Genomic DNA, 22,990 nt, shown 5'->3' with positions numbered 1-22,990 from the left:
TTTCGATAGGCCTCGATCAATTTCAAATTGTGTATGTGATTGTTGCCATGGATCGTGATAGATAGCGCTGTATTTTATAATTCACTTTGTTTCTTTCTATTCGAGTTTTCAATAGCTTTAAATTAATTGACAAAGTGGAAACAAAACTATTAAAGAAACGGTTAGACAGATAAATGTGAGGTTCATTAAAGTATGCTGTCGTTATTTGAACATGATCGATTATTATTTATCATCGGAAAATTGCACGTATCTTGCAACTCGTAATACAGTAATTATAGTGCAAAAAGTACTAATAGTATTCGCAGGATGATAATTAATATTAAAGAGAAATGTATCAAGTATGGATGAACGAATAAAATAGATGTATGCAATAAAGGTTCAACAGAAAGCTTTTAAAATTCAATTCGTGTTGCGTTTTTCACGTCTAATCTGACACTAACGCAATTTTTGTTCTGTAAATACATGCATCTGGTTATGTATAGTTATGCATGTCAATAATGCTGCATCGGCAAGATCCACGGAAACATTATGTGTCGATGGTGATTATATCGAATGCTTAAATTTTCAGATTTATTATCGTTAATAAATAAATTGAAATTGTTGCAATATATTCGTTGTATCTGGATAACAAACGTTTAATTAGCTATCCAGGTTGTCGCTTTATAAATTTGTTTACTTCCCTTCAATATTTTTTAAAGTGTCTATATTTCGTCACCGTTAATGGCGAGCGTGTACTGTCTTCATTTAGGAAGAAATAATTATACATATATGCGAGCGACTTCTACGCGTGATTTTTTTTTTTTTTTTTTGGAATAAGCTACAAAACTTCCTACCGCCTCGTAAAGCGAGGTAAAAGCCGTTTAGTAACAAATTCTAAGGACACGGATAATCAGGTGATCTATCTTTCGAATAATCTCGCGCGAGCTTGAAGCATTTTAAAGTGTTATCATACTATTGAAACAGTTCGATAATGCGATAATGTTCGATAATGAACGAGAACAGATAGATTCGAAAGTACAATATTACGGACAGTATATAAGGGTCATTTGTCCAAAAATGGGTGTAATGTCAACTCTTTTTCATAAATTTCGATATATTACACACTATTATAATTAATTTTGGCAGGAATGTCGTAAATGGGTCATCGCAAAAATTTCTTCGGTTCGTGAACTATTTAGTTTCTAAAAACATAACTTCGCTGAAATTCGATATTCTCTTCCTTTTTTTTCATTTTTAAAGGAGCTTTAAGATCAATATAGCTTTACTTTGAAACAATCTTAGATCTTTAACTTTGAAAATATCATACAGGAACGTTGAAATGTCCTTGGAGTGACCTTGAACCATCGAGTAACTTCGAGCGGCCGTGACCTTGAACTTTTTGATAACTTCAAGGAGAGTATGTCGGCGAACCTTCAACGGAATTATATTCTTTTAAGCGAATAATGGTTAAAAACAGCGTGATCTTTGAAAAGAATAATCCAACGTATAGGATATACCTTCTTCATTTCGTATATCTTTCAACCTTTATGTATCTGTTTTTTAACAAAGTTTGCGCGGGCACGTATACGAGGAAATTAGCGTAATCGACAATACCGTTTGTTCAAGACCGCAAACAAAGATAAAATTCTATTCTTGAAACGGTTTATTATTACACGAGCCGTTGTAATGCATACAATATTGCTTTACTGACCCGAATCAACCAGTCGATCAAGTTTTTGAAACGATATACACGCATCAGTGATCTTTCGTTCTTTTTTACCGATCGGAAACAAACAATAAAATATTTAAGGAACATTTAATACTTATCTTTAATATGATTTCCTTCGACTCGAAAACTGTTTCATTCATGCTTCAACAAGCATGCACTTGACTTAACATCATACTTCACTGTTTTGTATATGAATATGATTTAACTTGAAAAGGCATAGAAACAATAATTAGGAAGGACGTTGCTTTCATGGATATCGCTTAAATCTATCGCGGTGTGATCATAAAAGTGATGATAATAATCGTTCCATCGTTATAGATATTCAATACGTAGCAATGTTGTTCGGTATATATATACAGTATGTAGCAGTGTCGCCGAGAGTCGCGAGATCTTTCTCCTTTATTTCTCCACTGCCGATCAATTATATACTATATACAAAGGATAAATCAACGAGGGTTATTCCATTACAAGAAAAGGATCGACTTTTGATTATCTTCGACGTGAAACACTTCGATGAGGGACCAGAGATAATCGTGCATTTTTTTTTAGCGAACAAACATCATTTTCGGTGAGGGAAAGATCGTCAAAGTTATGCTAACACCTCGCGGCTCTCAGGAGCCTGATTCAAATGGAAGGAATACGATCTATCTTACAAGCTGAATAATGTTGGTGCGTTAACGTAGTACAGTGCGCCTCTATTAACGCGATTACGAGCTTAGAGATAAATTCATACTCGTCGTAACGCTATTACTCGTTATTACAAACTAGAAACAATCTCTAATGACTTTGTGAGTAGAACTTTGTAATTAGGCTCTTGAGCAGTGTCTAAACACGAGAGAAACGGAATCGAACTCAACCGCGCGCGCGCTTTACTAGCTAATCCATTGATTCGGCACCTTCGATTCTTTCTTCTCCGCATCGAATTCGCGCCACTCCAATACTAAAAAGATATCAAACGAATTACGATTAGCAGCACCGATTCGTGTCTTAGCACGATTTTACATTTCGATGCGTTCTTCCTCGAAAGTGCCTTCGTTCTTTTCTGCTTGTTTCGCGGTGGAATGGGAGAAGTTGATGACGTTTACAGATAGAGGTTGTTACATGTAAAAGTATTAAACACGCGTCGTACTTCGATAGAAATATGAAAAACAAACCGATATACGCTACGCATTCGTTCTCTACGTTTCTTACACGCACACATACATAATACACACACACGAGCGTGCATCGTATAGAATTATTCTTTCTTTATTCTTTTCTTTTTCTTTTGCTCGCTCATTTCTCTCTTCTCTCTAATTACGAGCTACAGTACGATTTATAGATCCTTCCTTTTTTGTTTTCCTCGTTCACCTCTTTAGGCCATTCCACGAGACGGTTATGGAATTTTGACATTCACGAACGTTGCGTCACACCGCTTTGTGTGTAGAAAGCATCGCGCGCACGTTTCTTTTATAAGTCTAACGTATCTGCGGTTCGTACGACTCATACATATTCTAGGTTTTACGGTAAAAACTCACTGAATACCTTGTTCACTACTACAGACCCTTTTGACGGAGCGACCTAAACGGCGCCCTATTCAAATACGGATACTTTAGCGATAAAGAAGACGCGCGCGTTCGTTCCTTACAAAACTCCTCCGGCGCGGGGAACGTTGATCGATGAAAAATTTTATTGCAGCCAATCGCATCGTATGTTATTCCCAATGGTCGAACGAGTTTGCGTTCGATCGTTGGTCCAGTGACGGAACAGGTGATATTTAGGGATCACGCGCAACACTATGTGCGTACATAATTATCTCGGGAGGAGAAAGGTTAATAGGGAAAGATTAAATTGACTCTGGTAAATCGTGACCCGCGATCACGCGACTCGAACCGTCCGTTCATCGGCGATCCTTCGCAACGATTCTTTCTCACTGGTTATGCAACCGCCCACCGGAAGCTTTTACTTGATTGTTGGTAACCTTCGGTATCGCTCCGATGATCTTTACGCGATTCTGTTGCTGTTGTTGTTGCGGTTGCTGCTTGTTGTCGCAGAATTGAGGCGGAGGAGCGAATACCAGTTCGTCGCCGCTGCCCGCGGAAGGTCCAGCGTTGAACTCAGGCGGTGGTGGAACGAACAGATCGTTGCTTTGTTCCTCGGCATCCGCCTCGATCGGTGGCGGCAACTGGGCTAGGCTAACCGCGTGTCGCGTCAGTAATCCGCTACCACCGTAGCTCGTTCTTTTCGGATTCGTCTCCTTCTCTACATTGGTGACGGAGAGCACCGTGGTCGGATGTTGCGCGGCTTCGTTGGCAAGATTTCTAACGGTCGTATCATCGAAACCTGTTGGTGGACCCACTGGCACGTCTTGGTCGGAACTCACACCACTCGAGCTGTTATCGCCGTCCTCGACGAGGGATTGCTGAGTTTGTTGCAACAAAAAGTCGTTCGGGTGGCTCTTCGAAGACTTCAATTGCGTTCTGACCTTCTGAATTTCTTCAACGCTGAACGAATGTGGTAACGAACTGCTACCGGATGAACTCGAACCCGAGGTGTTCGAGTTGCCCGATGTTTCTCGAGTGGATTCTAATTTCTCCCTTGCAGCCGCTTTCTCGAGTTCCTTCGCGATCTCTGATTCTCCATCATCGTCCGTCTCTTCCTCTCCCTCGTCGTTATCCGATTCCGACAGGCTGTAATCCGGTTCTGGGATCGGCGGAGCTGCGTTAGTCACCGTATTTCCAGCATTGTTGTTCGCCACTGACGAGAGATTCGTGATCGAGGAACTGGTACCGATGGCCTTCTTCTTTCTTTCCCTGACACCAGCCGTACTGTGACTTCTGTTGGTCTTCAGAGGTTGCGCGTACTGGTTGTTGGCCGACTGATTGTTGTTCACCTGGTTGTTGTTGCTGACGGTGTTGTTCACGTTTTGTTGGTTGTTTAACGGCTTGAAGGTCGTGTTGTTGGTGGTGCGCAGACTGTGCGATTTCCTCACGTGACAACGGGTCGTATGAGTTGGTAGGCTGCGAGAACGATATCCTACCGTCTTCATATCTTCCGGTGAGGCGTATAACTTGGCGCTATTCGATGGTCGGAAGCTCGACATCACGCCATAACCTCCGTCTGCTGTCGCGGCTGCCAGTTCTGCATAGAACAGGAAGAATATAGTTATCTTGTGTGGGAATAATTTCTACAACGCGGTGTTGGAAAGAGACTAGCGGAATGGTACAGCAGCGAGAGGAGCATTCTGCTCGATTCGTTCATTAAACGACACGATTGGCAGATGTGACCATTTCGACCGATCATAGTATCGTGCAGTTTTATGCAAATTCATATTTCTCCGTATGTTTGTAAAATTTCAAACGCTATGTAAATAGCGTAGGGAAGTTTCTAACCAGGTGGATCTTTCGCTTCATATTCGAAAAACTATACTTAAAAGAATTTTAAAACTAATATCAGGTATAAGGGTACGATGAGTAAAAGAAAACGGTAAGAAACGCGTGTACGATCGAGATGGGTATAATCGGATTTATATCTATTCCACTCGCCTTTCTTTCCAGCTTCCAGTACAATAGGAGCGGAGGCTGACAAGCAGCCACCGTGAAATTTATCACAAAATAACACGTGACTGAACCGTAACGCGTTGAAATATCCTGACGATATACGGTACCTTTGACTTGCTGTATATGAGCCATATTATCGTACACAGAAGCCGGCGTGACTACGTCCGGCACGTTCGCGCCCACGTTCACTTTGACGACTTGACCGACCGGTGGTGGAGGTGGCGGATGGTTCGGTGGTGGAAGCCCGTTTCTGCCATTCAACGCGTTTACGTCCTCCTGGCTTCTATGCCCTTTCGGAGCCAAAATAGACGACTGAACCTGTACGTTTAAGTCCGGTGTACTGTGAAAGTCTCGGTGAAGATCGGAACCACCGCCCAATCCACCGAAGAATCGCACTCTTGAGTTCAGCTGTGAACAAACCGACAAAATCCTATTGGGACCCACGATCCGGCGATTTCGAGGGGATAGCGTTCACAAAAAACAATAGCTGGTCGCACATACATAGCTCGTACTACTGTCACAAGTAACGCAATATCCGAGAATTATACGAACTTGGAGAAGCACCGATAAAAAGCAATTTATATTCCCTTAACGCGCAAATTTTTCTCCTTTATTAACGAGAATGACTAAATCTCTGTCTTCAAAATCAAATGTTTAAGAAGCAACTAATAATAACTAATAATGAAAATAGGTGTATAATACACATTTTATAAACATATTTTCGTATAAGGTACCGTAGTTCCAATTTACAAAGATCAGTAGCTACAAAGTAATCGGTTATGGTCACGTACATGTGCTCATTAATTGGTTAATACCATTATCGTCTTAATTTGCATCTACTTATATTTACAAATTTATCAAGTTCCATTTTCTCCTTGTTTAATAAGATTTATACATTTTGAGATGTCGAGTGACTTTGAGATTATTTGACGACTCGCGGGAATTTAAGATGGTTCGCAATTCTGAGAAAGTTGGATGTTATTTAAACGTGTAACGGCCGATTATGTATGGCACACGGGGGAAGAATGCACGATCATGCAAAAAGTGTAAGCAAAGTAATTAAAATGTTCGTTTCATGGATATACATCGTTAGTTCTGCGAGGCGTGTTCATAAAGCTGAAAGTGATATCCGATACCCTTTCGAGCATCGGATTTTCATTAGCAAATGGCTTAGTCACCTGGAATCATGCAAGTCACGGACGCGCTAGAAACAAAGTATTTTCGATCAGTAATATAAGTCGTCCTCGTTGTCTCTCTCGTACCAGGAGCGCCCCTTGCTGTACACTCGTGCTGGCTTGCGAGAAAACTACAACACACATGCGTAAAAACAGCCACCATCACCACCTGGGTAGCATGCATCGAGGAGCACTAGCCACTCTGAAAAATACTCTCAATACTCTCGCCGAGAACCAGAATATCGATAATGGTTAAACAAAGAGTGGGGAGGCACAGCGACTAATTAAATGACCAGAAATACTCGGGTCACCAACGGGTCACCAACAACACGGATCTACTGTAACGGCAAACAATTTATCCAAGTTACGGGAAATTAAGTCGATCGGAGTTAAACAAAGCTTGCCGCTTCTAGGGATTCCTCTGACCAGAAATTTTACAGTCGAATCGTTAACCCTTCCCGGATATATAATACTTACTACGCGAAACAATTTCTCATCCAAGTTTCATTTTTCCAATTATCTTTATAAAAATATACATTTCTATAAATGCACTAAAATGTAAAATCAGTTTTACCGAAGGTCAATACGTTTATCGTTTAATTGATTAATGATCTAAAGAAAGAAACAAGTTAACTCGCTGTTGAAACGACTCTCCTTTATATTTGCCAGATAGAATCCTTAGAATAGACAGTTTAGCGGTTTGCTTAGTTTCTACAGCTGTCAAACACCGCAAACTCTATCACGTTCGTAACCATCGAGCAAAGTATCACGCGACAGAGTATAATAAAACGACCCACTACAGAGGCAGATCGAAAAGAGTATATACGATTAACTTTCGAGGGAAAGTATCCTTACTTTGCCTTTGCGTTTCATTTCCGCTACGCTCGCGTATACCCTGCCGGTCTTAGCAGGTGAGGAAGGATGCGACTTGGTAGCTTGACCAGTTTGAAAGTGAGAGCTCATCATGGACGAGCTGTACTGACCACTGGTACTACCTTGCTGCCGCTGAAATAGTTCCTGGAAGAAAGGAAGGACAAAGCTGAAGCCTCAGTTCGTTCGTGCAGTGCCATTCGAGGAGAACAAGAAGCGCATCGTTCGTGATCGAGCAACGGTATATGCTTCGTGATTTTTCATACGTACCTCCAGTTCCGCGGCAGTGATCCTACTGGAGGTAGGTCTCGATCGAATACTGGCCGTTCGCGGCTGCACCGGTGTGTTCTGTCCGGTATTGGGTCCGGTCGATGGTTGCTGAGGAAGATGAATCGATTCCGCGCTACTCGATTTGGCTCCCGTCGACGTTATTTCGTCGCGATCGTCTCTCTCACCACCACCTTCTGCATGTCACGAGAAAACATAGTAAATTTGTACAGTATACTTGGTAATTACATATATAGGAGAAGAAACTAATGTCGAGCGGCGATTATACACATATTTATATACATGAACGAAATTGTTGAGAACAGTAGCGGAGAGCGGATAGGACTAGGTCATCGTAATTTAGGCGAAACAATTCATTTCTATTGGAATTCAAGCCGGCATTACTGTATTTTTTACTTTTATCATCAAAAGTTTACCTAGTCCCGCGACCATCGATCTTGCTCGAGCGCGGCCAACGCTCAGAGTGGTTTTCGGGTCTCTTCGGGGTGGCATGGGAGCCGGTGATCTGCCAAGCGTACCGCCAATCACCACGTTGTTGTTACCTTTACGCGGAAGGGTTGCGTACTGTCTCTGAATAGGTTGACTAGTTGGCAAAAGGGCTGCCGATTGCGAATTCGGAAGGCTGATCATCGGGGAAACTACCGTCATTCTGACCAGTTCCCCGGATTTTCGGATCAGGTCGACTACGTGTTCGTGCGACGCCGTCGTCACATCTTCGCCGTTGATCTACGAAAAAGTATCAGGCATCGATAGAATAGAAGTTGATCAAATTGATAAACCAAAGTTAGAAAATAAAAACGAAACTGCGATTAGCAACGGTTGTTCCAATATCCATTCGAAGCTTTCTATGTTTCCAAGTTTCAAATCACGTTTCAAGTAGGTAAAATTCGAATTTTTCGTATACAGTACGAAGCGATTCGAACTGCTTCTCTACTTGTTACTTACTTGGATAAGGTAGTCTCCTTTTCGGAGGCCAGCTAGGTCGGCCACTCCTCCTTGATCGACGTCGTCCAAGTACTGCAAGGCGGGATACCTGGCCGACGGCGTCAGTTCCATTAGAGGCGAGGTTGCCTTGGCGCCCCGTAATACGAAGCCGAAACCTTTTCTCGAGCGATGCAGTACCACGGTACGAGGTTCAGACGTAACTCTGAAGATCAACGAATTGAATAACGGTTACTCGGTGGATTAAACCAGCGTCGTTTCCGTTAGCACTCAAGGCTACGACAGGCTCGAGGATATTCGAAGATATTCGCTCTAACGGACGCCTCTCTAGCTTGTAAAAATGTCCGATCTAACCGATGTTATTATTATACGTCTGTGTAGGATGCATGATAATGTAAGATGATAATGTAAGAAGATGTAATATAAAGTAATATACGTAAGTGACTCACGGTTTCTTCAGTCTAGGAGCAGTAGCGAAATACTTGTGTTGAGATTCTCTACGGCCCAATACTCTGTTCCGGCCATCCCTGGCAGGTTGAGGACCCAGTGGAATGTTCGTGTGACGGAGCCTGACTTCTTGTACGCAGTGCGCCGGAAACAGACCCGTGCCCTGTCCCCGAAGCACTCCTTCGAGAAGACCACAGTCGGTCGCTCCGGTGACTGTTAAAAATAAAAAAATAAAAAATACAACTCACTCCCGGCGTATTTTAACCTTCTAATTTTAGAAATTATCGACTAAGTAATAAAGGTATTTGGTTTCGACGAGATTGGCTTGAAATTTTAGCGTGTTATATCTCCCTTGCAAGAATACCATCAGAAAAGATATATAACTGGTTGATTATTCGATGAATCGGTGTATTTCATTTGAATGCACCATCGATGAGATATTTGAGAAGAAACAATTAACAAAGGTCCAGGATATTTCCACCACCATGCGACTGTTGTTCGGGCAATTTTACTTTTTCCCAGCTTATAAGAAAAACATATAAAACGTAACGTCATATTACAAAACGTATATAGAGTACGACACATCATTTACAAACGACTATAACTAAATTATTAAAATTAAAATTCGCTTAATCTAGATTCGTAGAATCAGTCGCCGTGTCGAAAGTAATCCCACAATCAACTATTATAACGAAAAAAAGAAATACGAATCTACCAAAGTCCACAAACTCGTAAACAAAAAATGTGCATACTTACGAAATAAAAATCAACGAACAGCGTTCGTTCCGTTATCGGAAACGCGATAAACGCGAGCCTTGATCAAATAAATAAAGAGCGATAGAGAAGATAATTATAGTCTGTACCTTCCAAGATATCTCCCTGATTGATATTCAGATGGCCTAGAATTCCGCTGTTGTAGCTCTCGACGCAAACGACCGTGGTACCTGGGATCGAGAGGGAATTGGTAGTGTCCGACTGTGAGGTTCCGACCCCGGAACTGTCGCTAATCACGTCGGAGGCTGTATCGCCGAGACTCTTGTCTAAAAAATTTACGAAAACAAGCATGGTCGTTTGAGCTTTTCATCGTTCCATTGGCTCGATCGGATTCTTAGACCGGCTTGAACGTCATGCAACGCTAGATTTGTTAACGGAAAGTAGAAAGCGCCAGCTTAACGCTAAAACGGTATATCCGCTCTTTTGAAATTTCCTAACTAGTAAATACGTGTGTACGTAGAGAGAGTTTCGTGGCGTGGAATGTCTAGATCGCCGATGTTACATCCATCGAGACACAGATAGTCGTATCTCGCGTGTTGTTTCGTCATCGTCTCGAGAAACGTCATAGCACCGCGTGGAACAGACTCGGCAAAGTTAGCCTGTCTGGCATCGCGTACCATTTCTGATGGTGATGGTTCGACGTTCGAGTCACGCCAAATATACAAATACACTTGATCGTGTTTCTCGCTTTCTCTTTTTTCTCTCTCCCTCTCTTTCTCTCTGTACCTTTCTCTCCGTGTCGCATCAGGGGATCACGTGCCGTGTCCCAAACGCATATACGGAGGCTACATCTCACGAAATCTCTTGAACGATGAAGGTTGCGAGCACGCGAGCTTCCGTAGAACCGCATTCTCGTCGCTCTGGTCGCGACCGAGAGAGGCAAAAGTCGAGGAAAATAAACCTGTGTGTGTATACCTGTGACGATGCTGGCGGAATCTTCGCCGGACGGTTGATTGCTGCCTTCGGAGAGGCTCGAGCTAGCCGAGCTGAAAGGAGCTAGACTCCTGCTGCTCGGTGACGGCGACGGCGGCATCTCCATCGTTCTGTGCATGTCAAGACGGTGTTGAAGCTCGAGCCGGTGTTCTTGCAGCCTCGTCAGTCCCTCCATTCTTACGTTCTGATAGTTCTCCGCGGTGGCTGGTAATCTTGAAATGGAGGCGGAACTCGTATAGGAGTCGAACGTAACTACGTTCGACCTTATGTTCGATTAAATCTCACGAGATTAGCGTAAATTGTCTTTGCTTTAACGCGCGATCGGTTAATTCCCGAACGCGCGGATGAACACGCGGGTTACCCGCCACCCGAACAACGTACGATCGATTGAATTGGTCGCGAAGGTTAGTATCGGAAAATAGCCTGTTGGAAACACGTGTGAAGTTATATCGATATCGAATCAAAGATAAGAGCAGACGCCCTGGTTTCGTAAAGAACGCGGCAAGAAATCTCGACCTTGATCGGTCGGATTAATCAAAGAGAAGAGATGTTGGAGATTTGAGTGAACAGCACGGAGGATAAGAAGGGACAAGAGGAGTAACGAGGAAATCCCGATTTCGAGAGCAGCCGAGTTCGCAAGAGAGATCGCAAAGACAGTTTATGCTTACCTCGCGTTAGGATCCCTCAGCGAATTGGGGCTCTGGTAGTCCGAGGTAATCCGATGACCGTTCTGCTCGGCGGATCTAGCGGCAACGTGCTGCTCGGACGGTATTCTCTGTAGCTCGTTTCTGGTTGCTTCGATGGACGGTACTCTGGCGAGGGCGGCGTGATGGGTGTCCGCCGTCCTCGCGATACTGTTCGCGTACTGCTCGGCGGACGGTACTCTGGTGAGCGTACCGGTTGGATATTGCTCTGTGGACGGTACTCTGGTGAGCGTACCGGCGGTCGCGGAGTATTGCTCTCCGGAAGACATCCTGGTTACGGTGGTGGTACCGGTCGCGGTCGCGATAGGGCTGGCATATTGTTCCGAGGACGGTACTCTGTTCAGGGTGCCGGTGGATGGATACTGTTGTTCCGTGGACGGTACTCTGGTCAGGTTGCCGGTCGCGTATTGCTCGGCGGACGGTACTCTCGTGACCGCGTTGACGCTCGCCGTGTACTGCTCCACTGAGATCGTTCTGGTGAGGCTACCTCCTCCGGAACCGGTCAAACTTCCACCAGATCCGTGCTGTTGTTCCGCGGAAGGTATCCTGGTCAGGGTGCCCAAGTTACTGGCCGAGCAGCTCGTGGTCATCGTCGACGTGCCGCCGAAGGCCACCGACCGTCGTTTCGGGTTGTAGCGTGGCGGCCCTTTAAACGGTACTGGAAAATCGAGGGTTGCAAGGTTAAGTAAAGAAAGGATTACTTAGCCTTACAAGTAGACGCCGCTCTCCGAAGGTATTCGTCTTCCTTTGGAGCGAGATCGTCTCTTTGTCACTTTTTCTCTCCCGATATTATCATTTTTCTGTGTTCTCGCTCACGAGTCCAATGTGTGTGTGTGTGATCTGACACGCGCGTGTCCCTTTCTAAACACGATTTCCCCGAATCCCGAATCCCTGGCAAACAGTATTTCTTTCGATCTCACGAAATGCTTTCTCTCTCGTTTCGAGCGTGCTTTTTGCTACGATGCGTTTCCCGTGCATCGTACCATGTTTTTCAAACAAGCGAGCGATTCGATTGGACGTCCGCGACCTTTCGCCGCGCGCGTTTCGTTTTCACAGAATTTTCAAGCGGACTTACAAGCTGCCGACGGCACACACGCACGCACACACGCGCACCTACACAAATTGTTAAATACTCGGCATTGCTCGACGGCATGTGATTCACGTTATGTCACGTGTTATAAGGAACAACGACGATCGAATAACGTTATCATCGTTAGTCTCTGTATACAAGAAAGCGGTGAAAAGCACACGCAAGAGTCACGCATTCGACGCGGTTGCTTGTATCTGTTTTGTACGATACAATGTGCCCGAGGTTGTAAAGGTGCCACTGAGATATATCCGCATCGTACTTTCGTACTTCCTTTTCTCTCTTTTTTTTTCTTTTTTTTTTTTTTTTTTGTTAGACAGACACAGCACATGTGCACCGGTGATTTCGAGGTTGCCGTCAACGGGCCACCGGACTCCTCGGAAGCATCGACTGGAAACAGCTTCGCTTTTTCCATTTTACTCCAAGGGAATTCCAATGGTCCACGACGACACACGTACGTATACTCACAAAGTACGTCGAAACTACCAAACATTACTAGTCAACTTGTTTTCACGACTTCGCCATTGCCGGGCTTGTCAATCGAACGTTCGATATCCGTTTTGTCAGCAGCGGAGTTCGATTTCTCCGTATCTGTACGATTTTCAAAAACAATCTCGTTAGATCCGACAACAGCGAAGTCGCTCTACGACGAGACCAAAAGATACGGCATCGTTAGTAATTACTCAAAAGCAATCAAACTTTAGTCGTTACTTCTCGTTATATCGTTACAAACATACTCGACGTCTTACAAGACCATCACCACCAAAGATCCCATTAAACTGTTACAATTTCATGTACTTTTGTCATACAGCACAGACACAGATACACGCACAATTATATATACGTAAATATATATTTGTATGTTATATATTTACATCGTTAGACTAGTCTATGGTTCACTAGCTACTCTTCGCTACGCTACGAGCAAGCGCTGAAGCGTGTTTGTCTCTTAGTAGACAGGTAAAGAAAAAAGGTGAAGCGTTCTACGTACATGCACATGCCAGGCTAAATTCGTGACGTGCTCTATGTTTAAAAAATTCCCGGACGGTCGATGCGAAGTCCGCGCTTTATCAGATAAGCGTTTCGCGTAGCTACTCTTCGTCTGTCAACGGACGTGTTACGTCGTGTATACGTTGTACAACTCGAGTTGTCCGTAATCTCGAGTGCGAAACGATGTCGTCGAACGATTCAAAAAGGATTGCGAAACACGCTCATCGAATTCTCCGAATCACGAGTTTTTCGTGATCGCTGTCGATTGCCTGAATGTTGTCTACCTATTAAGAATCGGCTATCGCATGGCACGATCAAAACGTAGAAAATTAATCGATCAACTGATCGACCAGCGGTCGCGTGGAGGGGAGGTTTGGTTTCATCTTTTCTCTGTTGCTTGAAAGAACGACAAAAGGAAGATTGTCTCGCCAACAGTTCCTCCTTCCCCTAATCACGTCGAATCTTCGACGAGGTTCGCCTATCTGTCAGTGTGATTCGCACTCACCAACTTCCTCCGGCTGATAGTTCTTAATGACCTCGGCCAGCTCCATGTTCCCGGCGATCACGGCGACCTGGTAAGGCGTCTGGTTCGCGTAATTCAAACTGTCCTTCTGCGCGCCTCTGAACAGCAACTGGCGTATGCAAGAGGAGTCCGTGTTGTTCACTGCGCAAACGTGCAACGGTGTATTACCAGATGCGTTACGCGCGTTCATGTCGGCGCCGTAAAAAAGCAAGTGATCCAGGTGTTGGACCAGGTTGTTGCGGCAGGCCTGCGAACACCACACCAAGTATCGATTATCGAAGGGGACGCGATTATAATTAAACCGTACTTTTCCTACCTTCCCTTAACTTGTCCTTCAAACCTTACCACGTGTTGCTCGAGATAGATACGTCTAGTCTAAAGCTGCGTCCTTACTCCAAGCAACAACCAACAACTTTCGGTCGATGTTTCGTGTATTTTGTAAAAGTTACCGGTTTACTGTCCAATGTTTTTCTACCATTTTTCGTGCTACTGTTTCTCGTAACAGAAGTCGCTTGTTGTTTGTTTCCAATCAGGGCGGTAAAGATCAGAGTAAAACGAAACACATTCTGATGGAAACAAACGTTTCCCAACGAAACCGTGCGTGGATAATTTTTTTTGCTAGGAAGAACGACCATTTTGAAATCGAAGCAAACACTAGATATCCGTCGTTCGGTATGAGAAATGTTTCTGTAAGTCGATATGTGTTGATTATCGTTTCAAACATGCAACAACGACAGACAATAATGATTTACCGTTGTTGCTTAGACGAGGACGCAGCTTAAACGGACAGTGCTTTAGGAAATGGTACAAAAGAAAAAGAAAAAATTGTTGCGAGACCTGGTGCACTTCCTGCCACCCCTGCAAATCCTGGGCGCCGATCGTCGCGTGGTCATGAAGCAGCGTTTCGCAGAGCATCGGGTCGGTCTTGTATATGACGCTGTAATAGAGCGGCGTCAATCCTTTGGTGTCCTTGTAATTGGGGCTGGCGCCAAGCTCGAGCAGCGTCTTCACCGCCTCCAAGCTGTTTCGTTCGACGGCGCGATGCATTGCCGTCAGACCCTCTTTCGTTCGATAATCCAACAGCGCGCCGCCGTTCACCAGCGCTATTATGACCTTCGAAGGCTTTTTCAGGGTCGTGGCCAAGGTCAACGGAGTTTCTGCAAAAGCAGGCAAATTTTCGCGTGAGATCACTCGCGGTACATCGACGTGGATTCCTAACGCGTGGAAGATTCTGATGGACACGAGGAAATCCGATGACCACTGACGCGGCCTCAAGGTCGGCATGTTGTCTCGAGGCGACAGAAGGCAAACGCGTGGTTACGAGTTTGTGATTAGCCAAACGAGAAATAGCTGGCTACATAGTGGAATACAGTTATATCCGACGTTTCAGCGAGAACTTTTCCTCCTTGCATGAATTAGCTCGCCACGAAGCTTTTATCTAAATGAAATCGAGCTTTTTCGGCAACTACGGTAGAACGTTTGCCGGATCAGTGCCACAAATTCAACCGAGAAAGAAACTCGTAATCGGTTTTACCTCCGGTTTCCTGGCAGTGGAAATTAGGATCCAGACCCTTGCTGCACATCTTGGCGATCTTCTCGACCTGGCTGTTTGCCACGTATTCCAGTAACCTTCGCAAGTTCGTTCTCGTGTGCATCGCCTTCAGCTGTTTCTCGTCGAGATGCAGCATCTTGTATACTCGTCTCTTGTACTTGAGCTGCGAATTACAAAATTCTAAGTTAAATCTTAAGTAATATTGTAGCTGGCCATAGATTTAAATCGGTCAGAAAATATAATTAATTATCAAGCGCATATAGCGATTATACCATCCTGTTTAATCAGCTGTCGCACGTCCACAGGTGTTTTAGGCGTTTTTTCAACACCGATCTTGCTCGATGGTCGCGAAATACGCACGTTAGTTTTTCCTCGAGGATAGACTTAGCCGGAAAATACCGAGGACAAAACGTATAAAATTATCTCGGCTTAATGGGGGATTCACCCTGTCGCTTCCTGGTGGTTACAGCTTCTTTGTAATTATCGGAGGCGTCGTGCTTCACAGCGTTAGATTACTGACGGATAGGCAATATCGCAGCTACGACCGCGTTAATGACTACCGTTAGCAGCAATTATGATTATCCAGGGAACCGGAGTTGCAATGTAAATTAGAGATAGGCCGCTACGAAAATAACGAATGTACCGTCATATTACAAAAGCCCAACCGCCTTTGATCAACGAATTTTTTACTTCCTGTCGTGCAACTTTTTACAAATTAGACGTTACTGTACGATTAACGATTATCTATCTCTACGTCTTTGCGCGTATAGCGGAGGGAAAAGCCTGTCGGTGAACTTTGAGCTACGAATCAAGCAAGCGAGATGCTACCAATCGTGTGGTAAACGATTGCATTCGGATGCAAAGACATCCTTGGCGTATTTAATGGTCGCGTTCCTTCAACTAGGGTTACGTGCGTATCCAACGTCGGCTACCTTGCCCGCGACTTTTCCTCCTTTCCGCGCGTTGAATTGCACCGTCACTCGGTCTGCTTACTCGATGACGGTTAATCACGTTATTACGCAGGCAACAGTTTTATTACGAGCCTTTTTGGCGCGCGTCTAATTACGCGACGTGCTATCGCATCTTGCTTCTTGGCTCGATACGCGTGTAATCGCGTACTTCGCCGAAGAAAGCAACGGACGAAGGTCTCGTTAATTGCCTCGCTGTAATATCACGACGAAGGAGATTCGTCGTTGGAAAACAATGCTCGGATTCGCCAAGATTCGCTGCTAACGAAGCGCAGCGATTTCGAAAATTGAATCGTCCTCGAGGAAACAGCGAGGCGTGAAAATTAATAGTCACGGCTAAGTTTTTCTCGCGAGACGCAAGTAGTTGCAGCTCGTTTGTAAGCCAGCTCGTTTCTGAAAGTGAATCTCGCGTGACGAGATCGAGCGTACGTTCGCTCGTTCGGTTCGTGCGATCGACGAGTGCAAGGAACACACGCGTAAAAGAAAAAGAAAAAAGGAAAAAAATAAAAAGGAACATCGTGGCGAACACCGATGGTACCGAATACAGGTGATCTATGGGTCTGTCTAACCCCGCGTATTTATTTCTATCCAGGTCCTATATGGCGGCCGCATTATTGCGCGCAACTTAAGCCAACGGCAAGCAGAAAAAGTAAAACAAGCCGGCGCGTACCATCTTCGGACGTTCGCACTTTATCTACATCATCCACCTCGACGTTGAAATATTTCGCGAAATGGACGAGCTGAAAATCCCTGCTGTCCGACTGGCTCAAGGTCGCTCGGTGGAAAAAGATCTCGAAGCCAGGTGGAATCTTTTTTCGCCCGACGAAAAACTCTTACCGTTTAATTAACCTCGGATAGAGCGCATTAATTATGCAACAATCAAAAGTACACTCGGCTCGCGTACAGTTTGAACCCGTGTTCCTTTGCCGCGATACTACAAAGGCGATACCGCTACGTAGTACGAATTTTCTATGAGAAATTCACGAGCCAGACGTGAATACGCGTAAGTACATACGTTCTCATGTACAAGTATTTGAACACCTGGTGCAATTCGATCAAAAGATTTTCTCTATCTTTTTAAAAGTTATAACGAAATAATGACTAACTGACTGTTTAAATATTCCTATGATTTCGGTGAGATATACGGTACTCGCACTAAAAATCTTGTAGCTTCAATATACATGCTTCTTTGTTTCAAACTTGATCGATATAATTATGGTAATCGAATTTCCTAATGGTGCCAATGAAATCTTTGAATGTTTCCTATAACACACCTGATGTATTCGTAAAAAGTCTCTAAAAATGTTCAAACACTTTCGCGAGCCACTGTATTCGTAATAATTTAGAAATGTCCGAATATTTATGCACAGTAGTGTAAAAAAGGGGAACGCGGAGACGGAGACGAAGGTATTCGTCGAATGAGTTTTCGAGATCGTGTTCGAGGAACGGTTCGGTAATTTGTAACTTGTGCAAGGTTCGAGAAGTAGCCGACGAAGTTACGCGAGTCAACCAACCTACCCTAGAAAGTGAATCCCCGCGGCGAGACCAACCGTGCTATCGGCACTGGAGCCGATCGCGTTAACGGAGACGAGTTACGAAGAAGAAGAAGAAGAAGAAGAAGAGGAATACCGAGATGAGAACTAGATCCGGTTACGCAAGAAAACCGCGGGCAAGATCCAGATCTCGTTAACCGACCACGGGATTATTTGTTTTTCGCAAAACCCCGTTTCAACAGTCACCGTCCTGGTGCATCGACTCCTGGATGCAAGTCGAGTCTTTACCATCTGTCGAAGAACTACGAAATCTCGTGCGACGCGCTGGAAATTTTATTCCGTTCTTCGTCGAATGAAACGAAGGTGAGACGGGGAAAGATGGAACATGCGAGGAAGCCCTAAGATGGCTCCGTTTGATGGAAACGTCTACTGCAAAATTCCACTAATCGTGTCGCGAAAAACTGTATCTGTACCTTTTTCTATGATATAGGATTTGAGCCGCACGAAGCGTGAAAATCGCCACGGTTAATCGACAGAAACGTCGAACTGTTCCAATAAACGCGAAAACACGTTTCATCATCTATGTAGTAGTTCGACTAACTTATACCGTGGATTGTCTGGGATATTATTATCGTCTTTTATATGCGTATTTCTAAAGCATGATAAAATTACTAAAAATGTATTCGATATATAGTATTACAAGGAAAAATGTGTGCATTTATTCTACCGATTCTAGGCATAAAAAATTGACGTTAAAAAAGGTAGTCCATCTCTCCACGGCTTACCCGTTCGCATTCGAATTGAAATACCACTTTTTCTCCAGTCGATCTAACTCCGAGATTCACTGCGTTTCTTCTGTCGTACCTTCGGGTTTCGTTCCTCTTCGGATCGCGTCCCAGGGTCTTCGAAAAAACACGCGTAATCGCATGGCTGTCGAGTGGGGCTTTTCATCGAGAGCATGATCGATGGTGTATGAATAATCGTCCCGTTGAAAAACCGAGAAACACCGGCACTCGGAACGAATTCGTAACGGCGTGTGGCGCCTTTTCTTTTCACGGTCACACTGCAACCTTTCGCTCTTGCTCGTTGTCGAGGACGACGTCGTTGACGACCGGTCGCCACCGATGTTTTCTACTTTCTCGCGGATCGTTTCTCACCTCGCAGGTGAAAAAGGAAGTAGGCTTACGGGGAAAAAATAGCCACGCGGTCCCTCCTTGACCCGAGGGACGCGGAGAAACATGCGCGCGCGCAAGATAGAGGGAGAGAACGGATGATAGCGGATCGCCAGGTTCCCGAGCAAACCCCTTGATATTGAAGAGTCGCAGTTCTTCGTAACCGAGCAAACCTCTTTCGTCATTCTTTCGTTGCTTGTTTTCTTTGACGGGCACCGGACGTCAATGGACCCGGCCAATCTCGTAGCTGAAGAAACCTTTTCGACCGCGTCAATGCGCCTGAACCAGCCCGTTTAAGCCTCGCATTCAGCCGCCCTCGCAGCGATTATTCCTCGACGAGAATAATACCGAGGTCAGGGATGAAAATTCAAATTAACCTATTAGCGTCCGGCCTTCCCCGGAATCGACCGCCAACCTTTCGCGATCCTACGTCGCTTTCAACTGCATTTAGCTCAGGCTCTTCCTTACGTACTCCTCGATATAAATATTACGTTCTTATTAACATTTACCGTTGATATTTAGTACGCAAATTGCACGTTTTTCAGTGGATTGTATTTTCTGGTTATTTCATTCGTGCTGTACGTATAACAAGATGGGAAAATTTTCGACCAAATAGTGATATTTTAACCCATTCACGAAGGATTTTTCTTTTAATAATGATTATATTATAATAGATACAGATTGTACAAAGTTTGAAGATCACGGAAGAGAGACTTGGCAAGTACGGCGTTATTGACTTTTTGGTTTTAATGTCATTTTATAATTACAAAGGAGTATTTTAATACGACATAGTTGAAAATGAAAGAACCTGCTAAGCTCGAAGCTTTAAGACCTTGATAAAGCTAATTCATTATATTAACAAGCCTCGATATCCGATGAAATCATCTTTAAAATTCAACACGGTTCTTCGTGCTGTATACCAATCTTTTTACTAAATAGGTTTGCAGTAAATGTCTTACAACTTTTATGTACATTTTCAGATTATTTTCAAATACCAATATAATCACGACGATGACGGTCGTGTCTCGTTACAAATACTGTCATACTGTAATATTTTAAATTAATAAATGGAGTTGCAAAATGTTTTTTTATATAACGTACGTAATATATACTTAAAATTTTTCTACAGTATGTTTTGGAATACTTTTATAAATCGTGCAGCTGTTTGATATGGTCGTTGTCCTTTAAGCCAGCAATAGTCGGCGAAGAACACGCTGCGCTGTCGCGAGCAGAACTAAGGTAAAGAAAGGTGTCTTACCTCCAAGTAGCCGACGGGTCCATTGAAGGGATAATCGCCGAGGCGACGTTCCTCGTCCAAGAATTTTCCGGCTTTTCCATTCACGGGCGGGCAGAACAAGCCGTAATTGAAGCTTTCCTTCAGCTCCTGCAAACCAGCACACAGTCTGAATTAATCGAAAACCCATCCCGCTGGAAAAACGGCCCGCCACCCCCGTTCTACTAAACACACTCTATTTTCATGCAACAAGGGCAGAGACCCAGGGTGAAGTGAACGCTTCGAACCAAATCGAAACCACTTCGTTGTAAAGGTTTCCCGCTTTGAACCGATTAACGCGCTAAGACATGGCGATGGGAATCCTCTCTGCCAGATTTTATTCGATTTTATTCCCCTTACCGTTTTATCGCTATCGAATAAGGCTATGATTACAGCGAATGCACGTTTTGACGCGCTGTCGTTCTCACTGCGATCTTCCCTTCCAGATCTCATCAATGCTTATTTTCGTGCATCGAAGAAATTTTCCCACACCCATTTTATTCCAATTCGATCGACGAGGCCAATCAAACTTGCTCGAACGATGAATACGTTCTGACGAATTTCATCCAGCGAACGAATCCCTACAAGCATATGCACTCTATATGTATTTGTAAGAATTCGTTTGTCTCAATTGCTGCCGCCGTTATTGCTCTTTACAATCGCCACATCGAGAATTGCTCAGATCAGATATTGCACGACCAGATATTCGGACGAATTGGTGAAACATCTGGAAAATAGTATTTTCTTTCGTAAGAACCGATATAGCTCGATGCTTTGTTCGTCAGAAAACGCATCCACCGAAGCCTTAAATCGAAGAATGTTCCAGGGGAACGCGGTTTCTGGTAGCTTCGGAAGTAATAAAAACGATCGAGAAATCCGACCTGAAACGTTTTCCATCGTCCACGTTATCCACGTCGATATTTCGCCGCGTGGTCGTTCGTAAAACGCATTTCAATCGCTTTCCTCCTCGAAGGGAATTCCTCTCGCGGCGAACGTTATTCTAGGCGCAACGAAAGACGTCGTCTTCGTTCCCTAGGCCCTCTTGCATGTGTCTTGCGCGGGAGTTGAGGATCATCCGGCGCTAAAATAATATGCTTCGATTTCACCGACGACAGGCAGTAAAGCCTGGAATTTACAGACTGTTCGCGGGGAATTTCGCCATCGTTCTTCCTCACGCGCTGCGTGCCAGCAGGTTTTCTTTGTATACGCGCCACTCTTTATCTTGCTGGCCGACAGGCCTCGTACGTTCTCTTCGTGGGTCGCATCCGCGGAGCGAGGCTTCTTTCGTACGGTTTCATTCCTCGTCCCAGTTTGCAACCATAGGAATTAAAGACACGTTCGTATAATGATTAATAAACACGTTGACTGTCACGCGAATTTTACGTATATTGCGATAGATTGAGATACATCGTGACATAATATTTCATTTTCGCGAGATATTGTATCGTGTTCGCGCACTTTTTCTCTGACAATACGCGTCACATAGACGTATCCGAGTCGTTCAATTCGTTGAGAATTTTTTAATACACGAAATTTCTCTCATTTTATTCGTTCTAAAAATTTTAATAACAGATTGGTCATCGACGATTATCGTTGCAGTCAACGCATTGATAATTGTTCATTAGAGTTTAAGGGAGACTGGATCGTTGTCGTCGCAAGCGTCACACAAATAATGGAACTCTGCAATATGGGAAATACGTTACGCGTTATACGAATATCGTGTTATACCCAGAGCGTAAAAGTTAGAATCAGCTTTTCTTTCTATGTAACGGAGAATAGTATACATTTTAGTTTGCTCTTAAACAATAAAGATATGAAATTCTCTTGATTACGTAAATAGGGCAACTTAAAATGAAAGAATAGATAAAGCAATAATAAAATCTAACCACCGACAGAATCTTTAAAAATTAAATTCCATCGACGTTGCTTTTTGGCCGCTCGTTCTGGGGGCTTCGTTGATTGAACATTTAGGGGCTTCTTTACCTCGATTACTAAACGATGCACAAACCGTTAATCGTACGAAATCGCGAGCAAGGTCGCGAAAAACCAGTCGCTGTGAAAAACGAAAGTCGACCAACAGCCAAGCATTATTAAGGTAAATGAGTGGCCCAGTTTCGGTCGCACGGTTCGAAAACGAGTCGAATGTGAACCACTCTCGACTTCGATCGTCTGCACGCTATTCGTCAAGCGGCTGGGCAATTCCTCGCTGGGTCGATGAATGATTTGGAGTAGAATGCATCCGACAGGGCAACGAGGGTCAAATGCTTCTCCGTGAAGGATTCGCGCGCTAAATTAAAAGGCGTTCTGTAATTTATTATCCACTATACGACACGGAGGAAGAAACTTCGAGCAACAAAGTTCGACCATCGTCTCGATTCCTTGGGAGAATTCAATTAAAGTAAATCAACAATTTGTCCAATTTTTGTACACTCAACTAAAATCTTCGCGACTGTTGAACGATTAAAATACCCGGGTATCTTATACATTTTAGAGATAATTTTACTTTCATACGGTCGTACGAGTAGAAAAATTTGATTATTAAATATACGTTA

General features: G+C 44.0%; 1 protein-coding gene across 6 annotated transcripts in view; it reads right to left on the bottom strand.

Moving 5' to 3' along the window:
* Positions 1-1,624: 1,624 nt before the first annotated feature.
* Positions 1,625-22,990, bottom strand: part of LOC126868182 (SH3 and multiple ankyrin repeat domains protein 2) — a 179,382-nt gene continuing 158,016 nt past the window's right edge. For 4 of the 6 annotated variants that reach the window (XM_050623391.1, XM_050623390.1, XM_050623393.1 and 1 more), the window contains 14 exons: positions 20,424-20,549; positions 15,515-15,695; positions 14,818-15,137; positions 13,963-14,227; positions 11,345-12,038; positions 10,659-10,888; positions 9,833-10,009; positions 8,972-9,182; positions 8,526-8,727; positions 7,997-8,306; positions 7,563-7,756; positions 7,278-7,439; positions 5,355-5,655; positions 1,625-4,828 (listed from right to left, as the gene is read on the bottom strand). In XM_050623391.1, the coding sequence (XP_050479348.1) occupies positions 3,618-4,828; positions 5,355-5,655; positions 7,278-7,439; positions 7,563-7,756; positions 7,997-8,306; positions 8,526-8,727; positions 8,972-9,182; positions 9,833-10,009; positions 10,659-10,888; positions 11,345-12,038; positions 13,963-14,227; positions 14,818-15,137; positions 15,515-15,695; positions 20,424-20,549 (4,584 nt within the window). In that variant the 3' untranslated portion in view covers positions 1,625-3,617. Of the gene's footprint in view, positions 4,829-5,354; positions 5,656-7,277; positions 7,440-7,562; positions 7,757-7,996; positions 8,307-8,525; positions 8,728-8,971; positions 9,183-9,832; positions 10,010-10,658; positions 10,889-11,344; positions 12,039-13,962; positions 14,228-14,817; positions 15,138-15,514; positions 15,696-18,857; positions 19,163-20,423; positions 20,550-22,990 lie in introns of those variants that run through there. The other 2 variants (XM_050623395.1, XM_050623394.1) reach the window with 2 other exon arrangements.

Source organism: Bombus huntii, chromosome 8 (assembly GCF_024542735.1).
Source record: "Bombus huntii isolate Logan2020A chromosome 8, iyBomHunt1.1, whole genome shotgun sequence".
NCBI lineage: Eukaryota > Metazoa > Arthropoda > Insecta > Hymenoptera > Apidae > Bombus > Bombus huntii.
Note: the sequence above shows the minus strand (reverse complement) of the source record. Positions and strands in the feature narration are given on the sequence as shown.